Below are 19,304 nucleotides of genomic sequence, written 5' to 3'. Positions count from 1 at the left end.
TTCTTTGATGCTCTACTAAACATTTTCCACCCGCATACACCCTTAAAAAATAAGCATTCTCTCGGTCAATTCCTAATAAGAAAGTTTCTCTCATTCCAGGAATCTCATATAGCACTATTCTGTTTATCTACCATTAACTTTTGTTCTATTTCAGTTTAATTTCATTTCATTTTGATTGTGATTGGTGTACATTGAATTTGTCACTATTCTGTGCTATTGTCGTTAGTGTATGCTTTGTAATGTAGCATTATTCTTTCCAATCTAACCCGATATTCTTCCAACAACTGCACAATCCATACTCCGTATGCAGAAGCAAACCTGAATTGGTCTCCACTCTCCAGCAATAATTTGCAGCAAATTGAATTTGTACTTCTAAGCAACGCATGAATTGAAATCGTCACTCTCTTTTTCAACTCTCTCATTCTAACAATAATTCGTCAGTAATTTCTTTTTCTCTTGTAAGTAGTAACAATAACAAAGGAGACAGGTGATTTGACACCCTGCAGCAAATGCTGTAAAGTATAAACTAGGACATTTTGATTTGACTTTCCTGATGTATAATTTCTACTAGAAAACCTTTTGGTTTGAGGTCCCAGGTTGGATTATATCTCTGATTCCCTAGCAACACCAGAATTTCATTCTTGTGGCACAGATTTTTTGAATCCAAATTCACCAGTCACATGACTTTGCTGTCTTTTATGGTTTGTTTGGTTTAAGAGAGAAAATGAAAAGAAAGAAAGTGAGAAGAGAAAATATGAGTGAAGAAAAAAATTATGAGAAAAAAGAGTAGATTTTAGTTTGTTATTTTCTATGATAAAAACCGAAGAGAAGAAAAATGATGAGGACCATCTCTTCACTTATTTGATTGAATGGGGAATGAAAAGATGAAAAATTACTTTCGTATAAAATAATTTTTTTAACCTCATAAATTTAATTTATAAATAAGCATGACAATTATACGGAGATAAAATAAAAAAGTGAGATAAAAGTTAACACTCTTCTGCACTTCTCCTCAATTGTCACATATTACAAAAGTGTATGGGGACCACCACTTTATCTCCTCAAATTCTCCCTCTTGGTATTCTCCCTATCTCTTATCTCTCTTTGTTGTTTCTATGATAAGAAACATAGCACTAGTGTCTTTGTTTGGTTGAAAAGAAAAAGAGAGACGAGAGATGATGAAAATAGAGAGATAGAGATGAGACACAGAGTAAATTCGATAGGTTACTTTGTATGATAAAAAGAGAAGAGGAAGAGAAAAGAAAGAATGAGGTGAAGGAAAGTCAAAATTTGATTTTCTGATTTTAAACAATTATGGCGGTCAAAATCCCTTTTATGACAGGATAACACCACCAATAAGTGGTATTTTTTTTTTCTGATAAGCAATATATATTAAATATATATTATATTGAAGTGAACCACAAGGAGTACTTCAACCTAATACAAACAGGAAAAGAGGAGGAAAGAAAATAGAAGTAGTAAAATTACAAGGTAACATCATAGAACCTACTACTAGTAAAAGCCCACCACCCACCACCTCCATGAAGACGGATTAAAGAAACCATGCCTCATTAGAACCTTACCAGGAAAAACCCCCTTGGGAAAACCTGGTGAAGGAAAAAGAGTACATGAATTCAGAAATCAAGTGGTAAATATTTAAAAAAAAATTAAAATCACAGCTAGCTCTTATTTCTCTTCATTATTCGGAGACCACTACAAGATGGTGGGGCCAATCTACCAACCTCGCTCTCTCCCTCCACCAAACTTGGTTACTCCCCTTCTCTCTTCTCTAACTCTCTCACACTCTCTTTCTCTGACTCTCTCTCACTCTCTTTCTCTCCTCTCAAACTTACTTCTACCAAACATGTGTAAATGTTTGGTGAATGTAAACGAACACTTGCTTAATCCAACCTCTCACATATATCCCTCGCGTCCTTTCGATTGTAATTTTTTTTGACAATGTCAAGTTTCATAAAAGTGAGATGATAAAACTTGACGTTGTCAATTTTTTTTTTACAATTGAGATGATCCTGATCCTACATGTATTTATTGGCATTTTAGCCTTGAAATGTGTGCCAAGAGATTTTGCAGAGGGAGCCCAACGGAAATAAAAGAGAGTCCTAGTATGTGTTTGGTTTTCAATTCACTCATGGTACGAGACAAATTCAACATATTTTCATATGCTACTGTATGCATGTTTGGATGCATGATAAATTTTCACGTTGAGAAAAATATAACTTTGTCATTATTTTCACCCTAAACGCTCACATTAATTTGTTTAAATCATTTCACGTTTATATTACTCAACATTCTATGTCATTTAATATGTGATTTCAACTCACACTTAAATTTACGCTATTAATCTTAAAATGCTATTATGAGGCTACCTTTTTGTGTTAGCTAGCTAGTAACCACATTGCTCAAGTTTGGTTGGCAATGCTCAATCACTTAGTGCATGTTTGGTTTTCAGTTAGGAAGTTCGTTTGAAGTATTGAAATTCGTGATCGAGATCACAATTTCTAATGCACATTCAGCCAACGGAATGCACTTGTTGAGTTGAGTGAATGTGCTTTCACATTCACCCAAATGTACTTTCACATTCACCCAACTGAAAACCAAACAGACTCTTATAAATTCTAACAACCAAGCCAAAAGGAAAATTAAATAAAATAGAAGAAAGACTTGTATAATCATCGAGCGCAATGGAAGGAAATAATGTAACTTGTCATAGTGAGGTCTCATCTAAGATTCTGATGAGTCATAAACCAGTACATAAAGCAATGCTCAAAGTTTCATATATTCATTCAAATACATCCAACATATGTGATTGATTAAAACAATTAATGACCCAATTTTCAAATGTGCTACACCAACTTATCAAATCAATTTTCAGTCCTTCAAATTCATAATTTAATGGAGGAGGTTCTCCAAATAAGCTTGGCCACTTTTGCAATAATGGAAGCATATGAGTTCAAACAGCTGCAAAATGTGAAAGCAAAGAAAGAAAAGGAAAACAGTGACAGGTCGGTAATTGAGTTTCCCCATTGGATATTAAGAGGGCTGGGTAATCTGGTATTCTAGGTCACAAATATAAAGATGTGATCTTTGTGGGGTTGAGCCGATTATACTGTCTGAAAAGTTTTGAATGGAAATAATGTCATTTGAGTTTGTTTGCAGTTAGGTGAGTTGTGTAACACAGAATGGCAAGAGGCTAGTGAATCTATATCAGGCAAAACCACATAAATAAATGTGCTGACACTAGGCCACTGGTGCCAGTTTTAAAGAGACCAAACCAAAACTAAACTAATTAGTTCTATTGCAAAATGGATTTTGATCACTTGATGAACAAGGGTTGAAATCTTCTGTCAACATAGTGCATGTTTGGAGACTGCATTAATGGTTGAATTTTGGTTTAATTGTAATTTTTGAACGAGTTTCCAAACATGTATTATGTTTTCTTAATTTCATATCTCACTAGCAAAATTTTGACTTATCAATTAAAACTTACTATATGAGTTTGTAAGTTATTAGTGTCTGCTTGGATTTTCATTAGCTTAATGTGAAACACATTTGCTCAATCAAATAAATAAATTCTGTTGGGTGAATATGTATTGGAAATTGTGATTTCAATTTATTATTTTAAATTGAAAATAAAACATGTTATCCCGCTAAATTCTTCTTAAATTGATTTTTGATATCATATAATTTTATTGGTAGAATGAGAAATTTAGAAACAGAAGATGTTAGTCAAATGAGAACTAATAGAGAAAGGCACCAAATCATTGAGCCACAATAATTTTGGACGTTGACATTAAGTAATTAACGATGGTGGTTCACTGGTTAGTGCATTATTATCCTTGCACATGTTATTAATCATATATCATTGCATCTCTATAGTCTTGCTTTCATCAAAGTCTAAGAATCTTTCAAATCGAGACCAATCATGTAACTTGTTTCGTTCACACAGGCTCGTACATTTGTTTTTCTTTTGGTCAGAGCCATGTCACACTCTCCAGTCTCCACAAAGAAGAAGGGAAAAACATATTTACCGGATGGGGGAAAAAGGTAAAAAGGTGGAAAAAAAAAACCAGCACAAAGGTGAATTTTTTTGTGGGTTGCTTTTATTGGAGCAGAGCAACCCCTTCAAACCTGAGAAGCTATTGACTTGTTGTAATCATCATGGTAATCATCATCACCCCTATCATTTTATATATGCTTACTTGCAATGAAATGACAAAGTGCAACACAGTATTAAAGAATAATTGGTAAGAATCCGAAGAAGTGTTGCTGTTAGAAATGGGAATAAACAAAAGCTAAAAGGAGCTAGCAGAGTTTGCCGTTGTATATTCTTTGCTTTTAGTCCTAAATCTCTTTCACTTCACTACTAATATAATCCTTAGATGACAACACATTTTGCCTCACTTGAGAATGACACATTACTTCCTCTCGAAAGATTATGAAATCAAATTTTTTTTTTGAAAATAAGATTATGAAATCAATTTTCACTAATATAACAATTGTATTTGTGGACATCAGTAAGTATTTATTTAAGCGACATATAATTTTGAAAGCATATTGTGATCGGTCTATGGTGTTGACCAAAGCTAAATCAACTTAAAATAATTCTTATATTATCCACATCATGTCTCAATTGGTAAGGATGAGTCACTTCCTCACCTCAGGAAATTGTGAGTTCGATTTTTGCTATTAGTGTAAGTGGAGTAATGATACATACACACATCACTTTCCCTTCCATCTCATTTGTACAAATTTTCTTCATATTTCTTTGCTTTCCTATCACATCACAAATTATATCACTCATTCCTCTCTCAATTCTACCATATCTCATAAGGTGAAGGTAGAATTGATATGTCAACTAAATATTGTTCAATGTGAGTGATTTCTTGATAAACAACTTATAATCCCACAAAAGTATCCTAACCCGTGATGATGATCGGAGTCGACTTCAGTGAAAACTTGTATTATACTCCTCATATTGTTATACACAAATATACAAATATATACATAAAAAAACTTAGTAGGAGCAACGTCAACATAGCTGGCTGGTGGGGTACAACAACCCCACAAAGAACAAGGCACAGCTTTGAATCTCCCTCACTTTGTCTTTCACTCTACAAATTTTACCCTTTTGGTGTTCTTTCCTACCTGTGCCCTGTGCATGATAAAAAAACGATCTTTGATGAAAACAAGTAACCAAGATCCACATCTCATTGATTTTACACTTGCAAATGTACTTGTCTACTTCCTCTCTCTCTCTCTTGAACTTGAATGAATGAAACCACTGTGAATCTGTTACAGCCTAGATGCTCTGTACACACAAAATAAACCTCTTTCAACTTGCGGTACCAGACAACAATTATGCCACTTTACAGCCCACAAAAATTTATATAAAAAAGATTATTTTTTTCTCTTTCTCTCTCTCAAATTCTCTATCACACAACAAACAAACACTCTCTCTCTTTCTCTCTCTACAGCTGCATTTTGCCTTTCTGTTTCAGTCTTCAGCTTCAATTCCAATTCCAACCTGTTTCAATTCTGATGGGGTGGAACCATCAATCAAAAGAATAAACAAAAAAAAAAGGGTCCCTTTGTTTATGGGGTTTTGTAGTTTACAACATTACATGTACATACAACATAGTTGTTATATATTAAGGTGATGATGTTTTTATATTCAAGTGTTTGGTAGAGGTGGTGGTCGTGGTGGTGGTAGTGGTAGTGGTAGTAATAAACCTGATTGTGTGTTGTGTCTGTCGGCGCAAGGTCACTTTCTGTCGGCATTGTCTGTATCCACTATGCAACGATGATGATACACTATTGCTTTGTGTGTGCTGTGTGATGTGAGAGAGAAGAGAAAGTGTTGTTTCAAATAAAATTTAATAAAAGAAAGAAAGAGAGGTTTTAGTTTAGTTTAGTTTACTTCTGGGTTTTCAATTTCATTGCTTCCAGAGTGGCACTGCTGAGTTGAATTGAATTGAATTCATAAGTACTAAGTGAAGCTTCAAGAGTTTGCTTTCTGATCTAAAAGGGTTTTTGTTTTTGGGTTTTGGGTTGATTTTGATGCCCATTTTCTCTATCTGCTTCCTATTGATTTGATTGGCGTGAGGTTTTGCTCAATTTGGTTGTTCATATGAGGGAAGAAGGAGGGAGATTGTGGGTCAATCTTGATTACCGTGAGGGGCATTGGAGGCTCCTTCAGTGTGTCATTGGTAAATGAAGCTCAGGCTTTCTGAGATCCTGCCTCATTGTGTAATAGGTAACTCTCTCTCTCTCTCTCTCTCTCTCTGGAGATTTGACATAAAAGCAACCACTTTATTCTGTTTGTTGTTCTGTTTCACTCTGCTTTTTATTTGTTTATGTCTTAAATCTCAATTATGTGCAGTGCTGATGCAATGTTATTAGCTTAGATCCAATTTTATCATAATGCATGATACATTTTGTGCATGTTTGGTTTATGTTGGTGCATTGGAAATCGAGATTGCACGTTACGGGGTGCCCCAATGTGAAAGGAAGAAAGGAGTTCCGTTGGCGTTCTGTTGGCATCAACAAAAAACTAAACATGAACACACATGCATTTTGCTGGAATTCCTAAGCTTGTTACAGTTTTTGCTGGTGATATCATATCACCTTAGAATTGTTCATTAATTTTATCTTCATTGGGAAACCAATTGACTGTTCTCTTCTTTCTGTCCAGCATTATTTTTAGAAAAATGCTACTTCCTCCGAAAACTTCAGCCGAATAATAATCCGAACCATACTTGAGTTTCCGTGTGGCCACATTGCTTTTTTTAAATGCTAAGTGGGCCTTTTGGATTTTCGGAGGATAATTCGCACTTTTTATTCAATTTTATTGAGTTTCTATATTTGCATTCTTATCTGCATGCCTTCCATTTAGTTTGAAATCTGAACCAGCTGTCATTTTGAAGATTTTTAGTTGATATATCCATGCTCTTCTGGCAGTTTTAATGCATAGATATCTTTTAGTTATTATTCCCTTCTTTGCTTTAATATCAATGTGTATTTCTTCATGGATTGTGATCTTTTGCTATTCTTTGGATTCCAGGTTTCATGTATAATAATAGTTCACATAAACTTGTACAGCACAAGTGAAGTGATTCACAAGTGAAGTGATTCCCATACCAGATGTCAAGTTCTCTTGCAGCAATATTAGGAGGAGCTGCAGGAGGAGCCGTGGCATTGGTAGGGATATCTATAATACTTTTATGGTTTTGTTTGTGTCGCCAGAGGAGTGTTTCTAGGACTTCGGAGACAGGTTCCTCTGATCCTTCCCAAGGTAACATCTAACACCAGTGTGCGTGTGTGTGAGGGTTTTAAATTGCGGTTGCGGTTCCAACTGCATCAGGGAATTGCAGACATATGCGGATTGAAACCCTATTATGTAATCGGGTTGATTCGGTCGCAACTGCAATTGCAATGCTGATGCGGGGACTCCAAAATCCGTTATGTTATGGCCGCAATTGCGATTACGGACCGCAATTTGAAACCCTATTAGTACGTATTAATTTGACACATCTATTATGTAATCGGGTTGATTCGGTCGCAACTGCAATTGCAATGCTGATGCGGGGACTCCAAAATCCGTTATGTTATGGCCGCAATTGCGGTTACGGACCGCAATTTGAAACCCTATTAGTACGTATTAATTTGACACATCTATTATGTAATCGGGTTGAAGCGGCCGTAATTGCAATTGTGATGCTGATGCGGGGGGACTACACAATCCGTTGTGCTACGGCCGCAATTTGAAACCCTATTAATATGTATTAAATTGACTCATCTATTCTGTATTCAACATATGTTATCTCCCTCAAGTGTTTATTGTGATGCAAAGAAATTCCATTTACGTGCAGTGGGAAGACATGGTGCAATTGAGTTGCAGATACGAGATACTAGGCGTTTTGCGATGGAAGAACTTTCTCTGGCAACAAAAAATTTCAATGACAGAAATTTGATTGGACAAGGGAAATTTGGGGAAGTTTATAATGGTTTACTTCAAGATGGGGTGCTTGTAGCCATCAAAAAACGCTTTGGAACCCCGAGTCAGGAATTTGTTGATGAGGTAATACTTAGTTTCCTACTCTAAAACCTGACTGTATGAGATACAATGAAATATATCATTGATTTGAAATGACTTCCCGTGCCGCATTCTATAGAATAGTGAAGAGATTATGAATACTTCTTAAAAGTACTTATGATTTACTTTAGAGATGAATGACTAGTAAGTAAAATTGTTTTCCTTGAACTGTTTCATACCGATTCCCTCTTCCTTGTCTGTTTCTGCTTCTGAGTTTTCATGAGAACTCTGTAGTAGTTGTCATTTAGTTTCAGATACTATTTGATTCAGAAAGTTAAAATTTTCTTTGCCTATTGAGTCACTCTAACAACTACTTTTGTGTTCAATCATGTCTGAAATAAGTCTTTATAAATATGTGAGCATAATCAGTATCGCTATCTTGCATCTTTCTAATTGGCAGGCTTCAATATGTAGGAATTCTTAAGCCAGTTTGATGATTAAATATAAGACAAAACTGTTTCAGAGTTTTTATTTTGTTTGCCAGTTATTTTCATTTCATAGTTCTGATGGATTAGCAATTTGCATACATAACTTATTTTAGTCTTAAATACAGGTATCTCTTATTGATCACTTTCTTGCTTTTGATCTAACATGACTGAGTTTTACTTTAGGTACGCTATCTCTCGTCTATTCAACATCGGAATATCGTAACTCTTATAGGCTACTGCCAGGAAAACAATCTGCAGTTTCTCATATATGAATATGTGCCTAATGGAAGCGTCTCCAGTCACTTGTATGGTAAATTTCTATACAGTCACGTCGAAGCATATTCAATTTCTGTCTTGTATATTACTTGAACTTTTAATTTCATATCTATTCAAATATTTCTTACTCATACTCTCAGTTCTGCTATCCGGTTCTTCATGTATGCAAAACTGAATTGAAATATGATACATTTCATAAATTTCATGGTGTCTTGTTTTAGATGAATGAACCCCTTATTGAAGCTCATGATTGTGGCTTTGATTTTCCTTTGCAGGCGCTGGTCAACAATCTCAAGAGAAGCTAGAATTCAAGCTTAGGCTTTCAATAGCTCAAGGTGCAGCAAAAGGTGATCCTTTGCTAAATCAGTGAGCATTTGTGGCTTTGCTGGTATCAGTTTTCTTCTATTTTAGATAAAATATCTTAATGGAACCCACAAATTCTTTTTGTAAGCCATCATAAAACTTGTAGTTATTTGGTAATCCTTATTCCCTTCTCTATGCATAAAGCTCTGAGGAACTTGTTTTTGATTTTCCAAACCTCATTCATACTATTCTATGCAGGTTTAGCTCATATCCACTCTCTGAGTCCCCGTTTGGTGCACAAGGATTTCAAAACAGCTAATGTTCTTGTAGATGAAAACTTCATTGCTAAGGTTGCAGATGCTGGGCTAAAACATTTTTTGGGGAGAGTTGACATTGCAGGATCATCTTCTCAAGTGGCAGCAGATGAGATATTCCTTGCACCTGAGTAATAACTCTAAGGACCCTCTATGATTTGTGCAGTTGTGCTGTTCTGGTTATGCATGATGTTTTCATGATTTGTGTACATCATTCCCTGCAGGGTGAGAGAGTTCAGACGATTTTCTGAAAAGAGCGATGTATACAGCTATGGCGTATTTTTGCTTGAATTGTTGAGTGGGAAGGAAGCAACAGAATCACCCTCTCCGGACTCCAATCTAAATCTGGTTGAATGGGTATGTGATCATTTTCAAACATCATGGATGTAGTAAAGGTGCCAAGCCAAGCCCTTCAGAGCCTGTTTATTTAGGGCGCATAATCTTAGATATGTTGGAATCTCATAATCAATTTTGATAGAGTAATATCGATTTTGGATGACAAGATAAATGTTTGTGAGTCATTTTGGAGAATTGATTTCAGTCCCAAAATCAATTCTGCTTGAAACTGGAGAGAGTAGTTTTTGCGTTCAACATAATCAATTCTGAGATTTTACAATTGGATTTCACAACATTACCTAGAAAAATCATTTTTTCCATAAATGTATCAAAGCATAAATCATTTTACTGTCAACTCACTCTTACTATAGTCAATTTTGTCAAAATCATATTGTGCTTTGTACCAATCTTGCATCTAAAATCCAGGTGCTGTGCTAAGTGATTGATTTTTGCTCTTTTTTTTCCTCTCTAACAGGTTCTAAGAAATCAAGACCGCCACCTTATGTCCAAAATCATTGATAGGAGATTGGAGAGTAGTTTCACAGCTGAAGGCATGGAAGCTTACATCCTGCTTGTAATCAGATGCTTGGATCTTTCGAGCGAAAGACGACCCGCCATGAGCTATGTGGAAACGGAACTTGATAGAATCCTGGAGAAAGAAATGAACTTGACAACAATCATGGGTGAAGGAACCCCAACTGTGACTCTTGGAAGTCAGTTATTCAAAGCAACTAAATAAAGAAAAAAAGAAGGTATTATTATGATAAAATTGTTACATATTATTATATCTTGTGAATTCCATCTTTGCTTTCTTATTTTTACCAGAGAATAGGGCCAGCTTCTTCATAAGTGTATAAAGAGTAGCTGTATCCCCCCTACCCTTTTTTCCTGGGCCAATGAACAGCTGTATTCTTTGTTTTTTTATTTCTGATTTTTTTTCTTCATAAATGTCTGAGATCTCTTGTAAGCCATTATTTGTTGTTAATATGACAATGAAGATTGGGTTGGTGTGGTAAAAACTATTTATCAGTTTTATATCTTCTTGCAATGTCCACATATTTCCTTTTCATTAATGATTCTATAACTATTGTAGTGACTATTCAAACTACATTTTTCTTTTGGCACAAAGCAAGTACTCTTTCCTGGAAGGGGAGAGGATGGGGATGGAGATGGGTTAGGTTCTTAATTGTTGATGGGGGTTGTAGTTGTAGGTAGTGGCAATGCCAGACTTCATTTTTCAGTAGCAAGACCCAAGAGAGAACCTCAATTCCAAGCAGCAAAAATTAAAATTAATTTATTAACATTGCAGACATCACTGAAGTCTCTTTATTTCACATAAACCGATGTGTTCTTGGTTAAAGTGGTACTTCCTTGACTCTCCTTAAGGCTTTGTTTGGTTTATGAGACAAAGAGAGAAGATGAATAGAGGGAAAGTGGTAAGAAAATGAGTAGAATTTGAGGTTGTTTAGTCTGAGAGAAATAAGAGAGATAGAAGAGAAAGATAGTAGTGAGTGATAGTAAAAATAGGATAAGTTTGGGGTGACAACTCAATACCACTTCCACCTCATTGAGAAATGAAGAAATGAAAGACATAGGAGATATAATAGGTGAAATGAGAGATAAATAGGAGATATAATAGGTGATGTGATTGGAAAAGAAGAGATAGATAGAAAGGAAAAATGTGTCGATATGAGATGGAAGAGAAATAGAAGTATGAATGAACCAAAACTTGTAAAATACACTTTTCCCCAAATAAAAAATGAAACAATTGCAAGAGCAGGGGCAATTTTGAAAAAAAAAAAACTCAACAAGGCATGATCTGTACCATTTCTTCTCATTTTGAGAAGATCTCAAAAACCTTGTGGGTCATGCACCCATTCTTCTACCTCCCCTCTTTCACCCTTACACCAAATGCAAGTGCTTCCTCCCCTCCCCCTAACTCTCTTTCCCATCTCTATCTACTAAAAACACCCTAAACCAAGTAATGTTTCAAGTTTAAGTATTGTGAAAACCTCTACCGAAAAGTTAGTCTCACCCTGATATGGATGTTCTTGACTCAAACATGATTGCCAAAAATTGGATGAGGCTAGCTGTAATTGGACTGTAAAAGTACATGGCCACTTGGGCGACTTTAAGCTTGTGGTTCTACGATTGTTCTTTACATATAGAGTGAGTGTCCTAAGAAAAAGTATGAAATGATCAGACTCTTGGTTTAAAATAGCTTCTTATTGCTCAACCAAGAGAGGAAAATCCAATAAGAGTGTTTGGGTGAATATTTGTAAGATGAATTTTGAATAATTTTGATGTTAGAAAAATTGAGTTTGGTTAAAAGTGCCAGGATTTATCTTTAGAAAATGTCCTCTTGAAAATGAATTTAAGAACACAAATGTAAAAGCTCCATTTTATCACCTTCACTCAAATTTGAGTATATAGGCAAAATCAATTTTGATTGTGAGTATCCAAACATCAACTTTTTGTGCAAAAACACATTAGAACTTGAATGGTATAAGAACTTGAATGTTAATCAGTTTCTCATTGAACAAGTGAAAACTACACAAAGGACCCACATTTACATTTTTAATCCTCTCTCTAAAGACATGTCACTTTGCTGCCCTCCATATCTGATCAGCACCTTGCCATTCTCATTCCTTTGAACTTCTTCCCCAGGATTAGATTCTTGAGCATCCCTGCCTGATACAACCGAGAAGACCAACTTTTCTCTCCATCCAAGTCCACTTCTTGTACTTGTTCAAACATTTGCAAACTCGCCTTCTCTTTTGTCTCTACACGACTATAAAGTATAAACCTTCACCTTAGCTCCAAGATACTCTAAGGCTTTGTTTATGAGTTTTTAGGGGAGGGGAGGATAAGTGGAAGAGAGGGGGAGGGTAAGCCCTCCCCTTGTTTGCAAGTCCTTTCCTAAAATCTCACAAATAAGAGGAAAACTTTTCATAAGCCTCTGTCTTCCCTTCTATTCCCTCCCCCCCCTAAAACTAAACTAAAAATACACCCTTTTTTTAGTTTTTAGGGGAGGGGAGTTTACGAGAAGGGTAGGAGGGTAACTATTTGGGAGTCGAAAAACCCATTTGGAGGAACTATATAATATAATTAAGAGAGAGTTTTGGAGGCTATTCAAAAATTTCTCAAACACTAGAAGGGCTTCTTAGAAGTCTTTTTCTTTCCTTCCATCCCCATCAAAACTCAACTCGCAAACACACACCCTAAGGTAACAATAATAACTCCTCCACCTTCATCTTTACTCCCTATGATCAATTTAACAACTAACAAGAGCCATGATGAAGGAAATCACCTTCATTTTGCACCAGAAAATTCGCATATTCACAATTACTTGGCAGCTAACATGCAGCTAATTCATAGCTAACCTTTGAATCCAGCAATGATGTAGCGAATTGGTAATTAATTCGCAGCGAATCCTTACGTAAAATATGAAAATCAACTTTTACACATTTTTCTTCACATTTAAATCCACACAAGGATAACATAGATTAAGTACACCTCCTAAGTAGGTACCACATTCAAGACTTAGAACCTAATTACAGTCTCCTAAGTTTATTTATATATATGAAAACACGTGTTGGGTGTTTTGTAGGTGTACAAATCAAATATCCTCAAATATAAGAATGAAATATAAATTTACTAGTTGTATGTTGGTTTCAATACTTGGTTTTTATCTGATTTTATATATGCTATATGTTTGAATAAAGATTAATTTTGACTGAAATGATTTATTTGTATTATACTAGATCTGGACTGTATTGTGAATATTGATTTGAAACATGATGGATGTAAATATTAAGAATATTAGTGTGTGGTTAAATTGTGATTGAAATTTGTGTTGCATGTTGCACTCTGATGTTGGGGAAATATGCACATTTCTACATAAATGCTGTCAAATTTATGAAAATGAGGATATTTAGGAACTATGAGCCAAGAAGATTATATGATGAGCTCACATATATGGTAGAACATTTGTAATTAAGTAAATAATTATATTTGTGAAAATAATGGGCTTGTTAGAATTTTCCATAAAACTTAGGAGTTAATAAATGAAGACTGTCTCAGTGATGCAGAATCCCCCAATATTATTATCCAAGTAGGTACATGAATAATGTATGGTGTTAGATCCTTTCACTAGTACTGAGACTTCCTTTTTTTGGGTGAAGAAAGTGAATTTGGACTTATGGGCCCTAACATTCATATATAACTAATTTTGAAGTGGGCTAATATTCCAGCCTGAGTAAAATGTGCACACGGTGAACTATCTATAGCACATTCACAATAGTTGTCTGTCTTCTGAGTACTAGGGCCGAAGGTGGCATATTACACTCATGCTTGCTTTCATGCCTTATTATTAATGTCTTTAAATTATGATATTATTGTATGTATGAAGATTATTATTGATTGTTGTGAGTGAGCCTTGCACCTTTGTGTTTTTTAGTATATTTGCTGGTGTCTAACTCCCCCACCATGGTTATATTTCAGGATTGGGATTGTAAGGTATCAGATCATATCGTTCTTTTCAAACGCCGAAGCTATTGAGTCATGGTAGTTTTTAATAAAGTTAAGACTGTTATGTCTTAGAATTATTTATTCAATTTTATGAATTTTGGAGAAAATTCTGTTGGAGAAAATTCTGGGTGATTTTATGCAATTCAATAAGCAGAAATATTACTGTACTAGAGGTGTTAATTTAGCCTCAAATATTTTGTCGATTTCAGTTTTTAACTTCTTAAATTATAATAACTTTTATCGGTCTAGCATGATTCTGTTGTATACTCTGTGTATTTCTAGATTTTTTTTATAGGCAAATGATAGTTGTTAATAATGTTAGTAAATTAATTCATCCTCCGAATTCAAACGCGAGACCCTTCACCTTTCATCTCACCCAACCCTTATATCCCTAGTTCTTATCACTTGAGCTATCATTCAAGGACCTGTGTATTTCTAGATAGCACAATGAATGACATGAAGTCAAAAAGGTTAAGATTATTACTTAATACTGAAAAGGTCTAAGTCAGTCATAACTAGTAATTTTGAAAATTTTTAGGAAAAAAAGTTATAGCCATTTTGAGATTCAAACTCTATTTCTTGGGAAGAAATGACAATTATTAATAGGCTTGGATATTTTGTCCTTAAGATGAATACAGAAATTTTATGAATGGGTCTTTTTTAATCATGCTGTTGACAAGAGGATTTGGGAGCTTTATTCCCTGTTTGATGTGTTGGGCAATTTGGATAGATAGAAGTAATGTCATCTTCAGGGGCGGATTCACCACCTGGCTTGCCTGGGCCCTCGCCCAGGCTCAAAGGAAATAAATTTTTTTTTTCTTTGGACCAGATAAGCATTTGGGTCCAAAAAAAGAAGAGAGAAAGGGCAAAATTGGGTGAAGGTGAAGCAGGGTGATTGGGTGAAGGAGGATGAGGGTGAGTGAACTGTGAAGAGGGTTGTATGTGGGTGAGGGTGAGTGAAGCAGGGGTAGCGGCCTGTGGGTGGTTTCTTCAAAATCGATTTTCTCTCCCAAAATCGGATCTGACCGAAGCTGGAAATCTTAGCTTCTGCATTCTTGTTCTTTCACTCTCTGCAACTCTCATCCACTTTTGTTCTCTGCATGCACAATACTTTAGGTAGAAATTCCAGCATCAAGAAAGCTAATTGTCGTTGTTTGTTGCAGAAATAAAAAAAAAGAGAGAAGGAGGTGAATTGTGGGTGTTTTTTTTTTTAAGGGAATTGTGGTTTGTTGAAAAAGACAGATGTGGAGTATGGAAGGAATTTTTTTGGGTAAGCCAATAATATTATATATATAATGCACAAGAAGTGCTAAAAAGAACAGATACTGATTCAGGTTCAAAGGAGAAGAAAAGAGAAAAAACAGAATTGAGAAAACAGTGGAAAAAACAGGAACAACGAACACAGGGGAAGGACAGAGGTGGTTAGACAGCTTTGCAATGAATAAAAAGATAAGATACTTGTGGCTGGGATTGTTGGAGCTTAGTGGAGGGGTACAACTGTCATCATGTTTATATTTCATTGTGTTTGTTTTTCTTTGTGTTTGTTTACAATATTTTTTTTTTAAACTCAAAATAAACCAACAAACGTTTATTTACAATACATTTAAAAAAAACGTTTATTTACAATATTTAATAATTATATAATTTGTTTATTTCTCATTAAAAATAATTTCTCCAAAGCATGTATATTAATTATAATATTTGTATCAATTTTCGTCATGACACACTCAAAATCAATTCTAATATCCAAATAAAATTCTCTTACAAGAATTTCGTTTCTCACAATGTATCTAAGCATAAATTAAATCACTCAAACTCACGTCTCACGTTTACCAGATCCAATTCTGGTCAGATCTAATCATGCTAACGTTAATCCAAACACACACTCAATTCTTTAGCCGCACACATACGCGTTTGGCCTGAAGCCCTGAACCCACTTTCTCCTCCTTCCTCGCCCGTTCGCCGGCCGCCGCCTGCTGATTGGTCGCCACCCGCAGCCACCATCCATTGCGGTTAAAAATATTGCCCAGGCTTCACAAAATTTCTGGTTCCGCCACTGGTCATCTTCAATGGCATGTTGCTTGGCCGGATTTGTCTCAAACATATGAAATGTTCAAAATCAGATTGGCTTGGTGGATTAAGCGGGTTGGGAGGAGTGCCCGTATCCCATTGGATTGATAGCTGAAAATTAGCATGTGATTAAGAAATTCCACCTTCAAAAACAAGGCAACGTTTGGGAAGTTGGTCACCCCATCTTTGAATGTTCTAAAATTCAATATAGATGAGGCTTCAAAAGGCAATTCGGGTCAAAATGGTATTGGCGGCATGATTCAAAATAATGAAGAGAAGGTGTTGGGTTGTTTCTCTAAATCCATTGGAGAAGGTTTTGCGTATTAGGCGGAGGTTCATGCGCGCTATTATTGTGGCACTGTAGTTTTGTAAAGGATTTAACATGAAATCAATAATTATTGAAAGTGACTCCACCATAGTAGTGGATTGGGTAAACCAAAGGAACTTTTGGCATTTGAAGCTGATAAATGTGTTGAATTAAATAGATGCATTGCGGGTGGATGTAAACTATTTAGAAGTGTCGCATATTTATAGAGAATTGACTTGTTTTGCTGATAACCTTACAAAGCAAATCAAGGGAGTTGTAGGAGAAATCAATTTTGGGCTTGTATTGCTTAAGTACTACATGTAATGAATCTATCATAAATGAGAGGAAGATTATCACTTTTTTTTTACAAAAATGATATAACAGAGAGAAAATATCTCCAGACTATCGGACAGGATGACGATAACATGTTGGAGAGGTCAGCAGATGTCCACTCTTAGTAAGAACGCCAAGGGATTTCCTTGAATCATCTTTATTTTGATCTATAAAATCATTTATGTTGTTTAAAAAACAGAAATTTTATGAAATTAAGTATTCTTGATAAGCTTAGAGGATTTCAAGTAATAATCAAATCTTATTAGACATCATTCGCTTCCAAGTAATAACATTTTCAACAATTTAGAGTTATAATGGGCTGAAGAACCCAAATATTATATATTATTAACCCAAACTTTATGAAATATTTAAGGACAGAAAAGAGATGTGAGAAACATATGGTAAAAATGATAGATAAACCTCTAGAATTGACTTATTATCCTAAAAATTTAATGGTGCTCTCCAAGGGGAAGAATAATGGGGCACCGCAAAGGAAGAAAGAAGAGAGTAAGACGGAAATTTAAATTTCTTTGATCCTTGTCATAAACTTTTGGCCAAAACTTACATTCAAATCATGCGGTGACTAAATCTCAAACATCCATACCTTGATCTTTGTTATAAATTTTTGGATAAATCACAACTATTCAAATGTGATAGGTAGTAATCAAATCATAACCAAACAATCTTAAAAGTTATAAATTGAAATTATCAATTGATTGTTTCTAATTAGTAGAGATTGCACGATGAACGAGAGTAGAGTTAAGTCAAATAGTGGTAGTTTGAATGCAAATCGTTGAAGAAAATGATATATTATTTAGCATAATATGGAAATTGGAGACTTCAACAAAGAAGCAATTGTTAGAAGGAGAGAAATTATGCATGTACTTGCATGGTTGAATCATCACAAATATCTCAATTTTCTTATTTGTGAGTCTTCTTCTTAAAATCGCTCATTAAATTATTTCAACTAATAAAGTAAGTGAAGTAAGTTATTTTAGGACTTGTCTAAATGATTCATGAAAAAACTTGGATTAAATCACGATAGTACTAGGTGAGCCAATGATATTTAAGATAAATGAAATTTATAACTCACTTATCTTAAACATTATTAGTCCACATACGATTAAAGTGATTTAACCCAAAAAAATTCATGAATTATTTAGATAACTCCAATGTGGTTTTGTAGCTTAATAAAAACTAGTCAATTTCCAATGCGAATCTAAAAATATCACTTATGAGGGAAACCAATTTCATTTGAAAGGTATCAAATATTTCATGATTGGAATTTTTTTCAGTATACTCAATTTATTTATTATGCAAAATTACGTCAGAACTACTCAAACATGATTTTAACTCAACGAGATTATAGAATTTGAGTTCAATTAAACAAAATGTATTCTAGAGTAGAAATTAAAATTCGAGTGAAAAATTCACAAAGAATGCTAAAAGCGTTATTATCCAAGTCTCGAGTTCAACATTGTCGGTGAAAATAAAGCACATATTATAATCAATTGTTCATCCTTTAACACGAGCATCCACGATGAAAAAATTAGACATTCTCATTAATGATAAATACTCAAAACTAAAAAAATAAGTTCGTTGTCACAACGGAGGAAGAAGCACCAGAGGACTTGCTGAGTTCAGGAGTTTGACTTTGGAATCAGACTGTGATATCGAGCTGGGAAGGAGAATAAAAGGTAAGGGTAACTCGGTTTTAGTGCGTCTTGAGTCTTGCATGATTTTATCGCACTGCATGCGTTTGAGATGAAGATGTTTATATTGATTGGCATTGGATTATGATTATTGTACTGAACTGAGAAAATGTTTTCTGGAGGCTTCGACCGAGTGAACTTATTGAGACGTGTGTCTCCGTTTTCTGAGAGGCTTCGGCCGTTTACTGGTTTATGTCATTACTGCTTTCTTGTGGATGTTTTGATTGTTGTCGTGGTTGATGTTGGGATGGATCATATACTAAGTGTGTGCTAAGTAGCTATATGCTGTATTGATATTTGTGCATATGCGTTATTGGATTATATTGTGGAGCCTGTGTGGCATATTGTGGAGCCCGTGTGGCATATTGTGGAGCATGTGTGGCATATTGTGGGGCTTGTGTGGCATATTGTGGTGGGGCCTTCGTGGCATATTAAGTGGCAGGTCAATGGTTTTCATTACATGTGACTGTCCCGTCTTGCGAGACGCTTTTGATTGGACCTGTCTTGGCAGTAACACATAGTTGTACCACATGACACTCATTGAGGTTGTTGATATCTGAATTGATGTTATGTTGTTGAGGT

At 35.0% G+C, this 19,304-nt stretch overlaps 1 protein-coding gene across 1 annotated transcript; it reads left to right on the top strand.

Moving 5' to 3' along the window:
- Nucleotides 1-5,424: 5,424 nt before the first annotated feature.
- LOC130729799 (putative serine/threonine-protein kinase) lies at nt 5,425-10,807 on the top strand. Its single transcript, XM_057581635.1, has 8 exons — nt 5,425-6,274; nt 7,082-7,312; nt 7,890-8,098; nt 8,725-8,851; nt 9,093-9,164; nt 9,379-9,565; nt 9,659-9,791; nt 10,246-10,807. Exons 2-8 carry the CDS (start codon nt 7,162-7,164, stop codon nt 10,507-10,509), a joined length of 1,143 nt encoding a protein of 380 aa, XP_057437618.1. The 5' UTR covers nt 5,425-6,274; nt 7,082-7,161; the 3' UTR covers nt 10,510-10,807.
- Nucleotides 10,808-19,304: the final 8,497 nt, after the last annotated feature.

The sequence above is a fragment of the Lotus japonicus genome, chromosome 1 (genome assembly GCF_012489685.1).
Source record: "Lotus japonicus ecotype B-129 chromosome 1, LjGifu_v1.2".
Taxonomy (NCBI): Eukaryota; Viridiplantae; Streptophyta; class Magnoliopsida; order Fabales; family Fabaceae; genus Lotus; species Lotus japonicus.
Note: the sequence above shows the minus strand (reverse complement) of the source record. Positions and strands in the feature narration are given on the sequence as shown.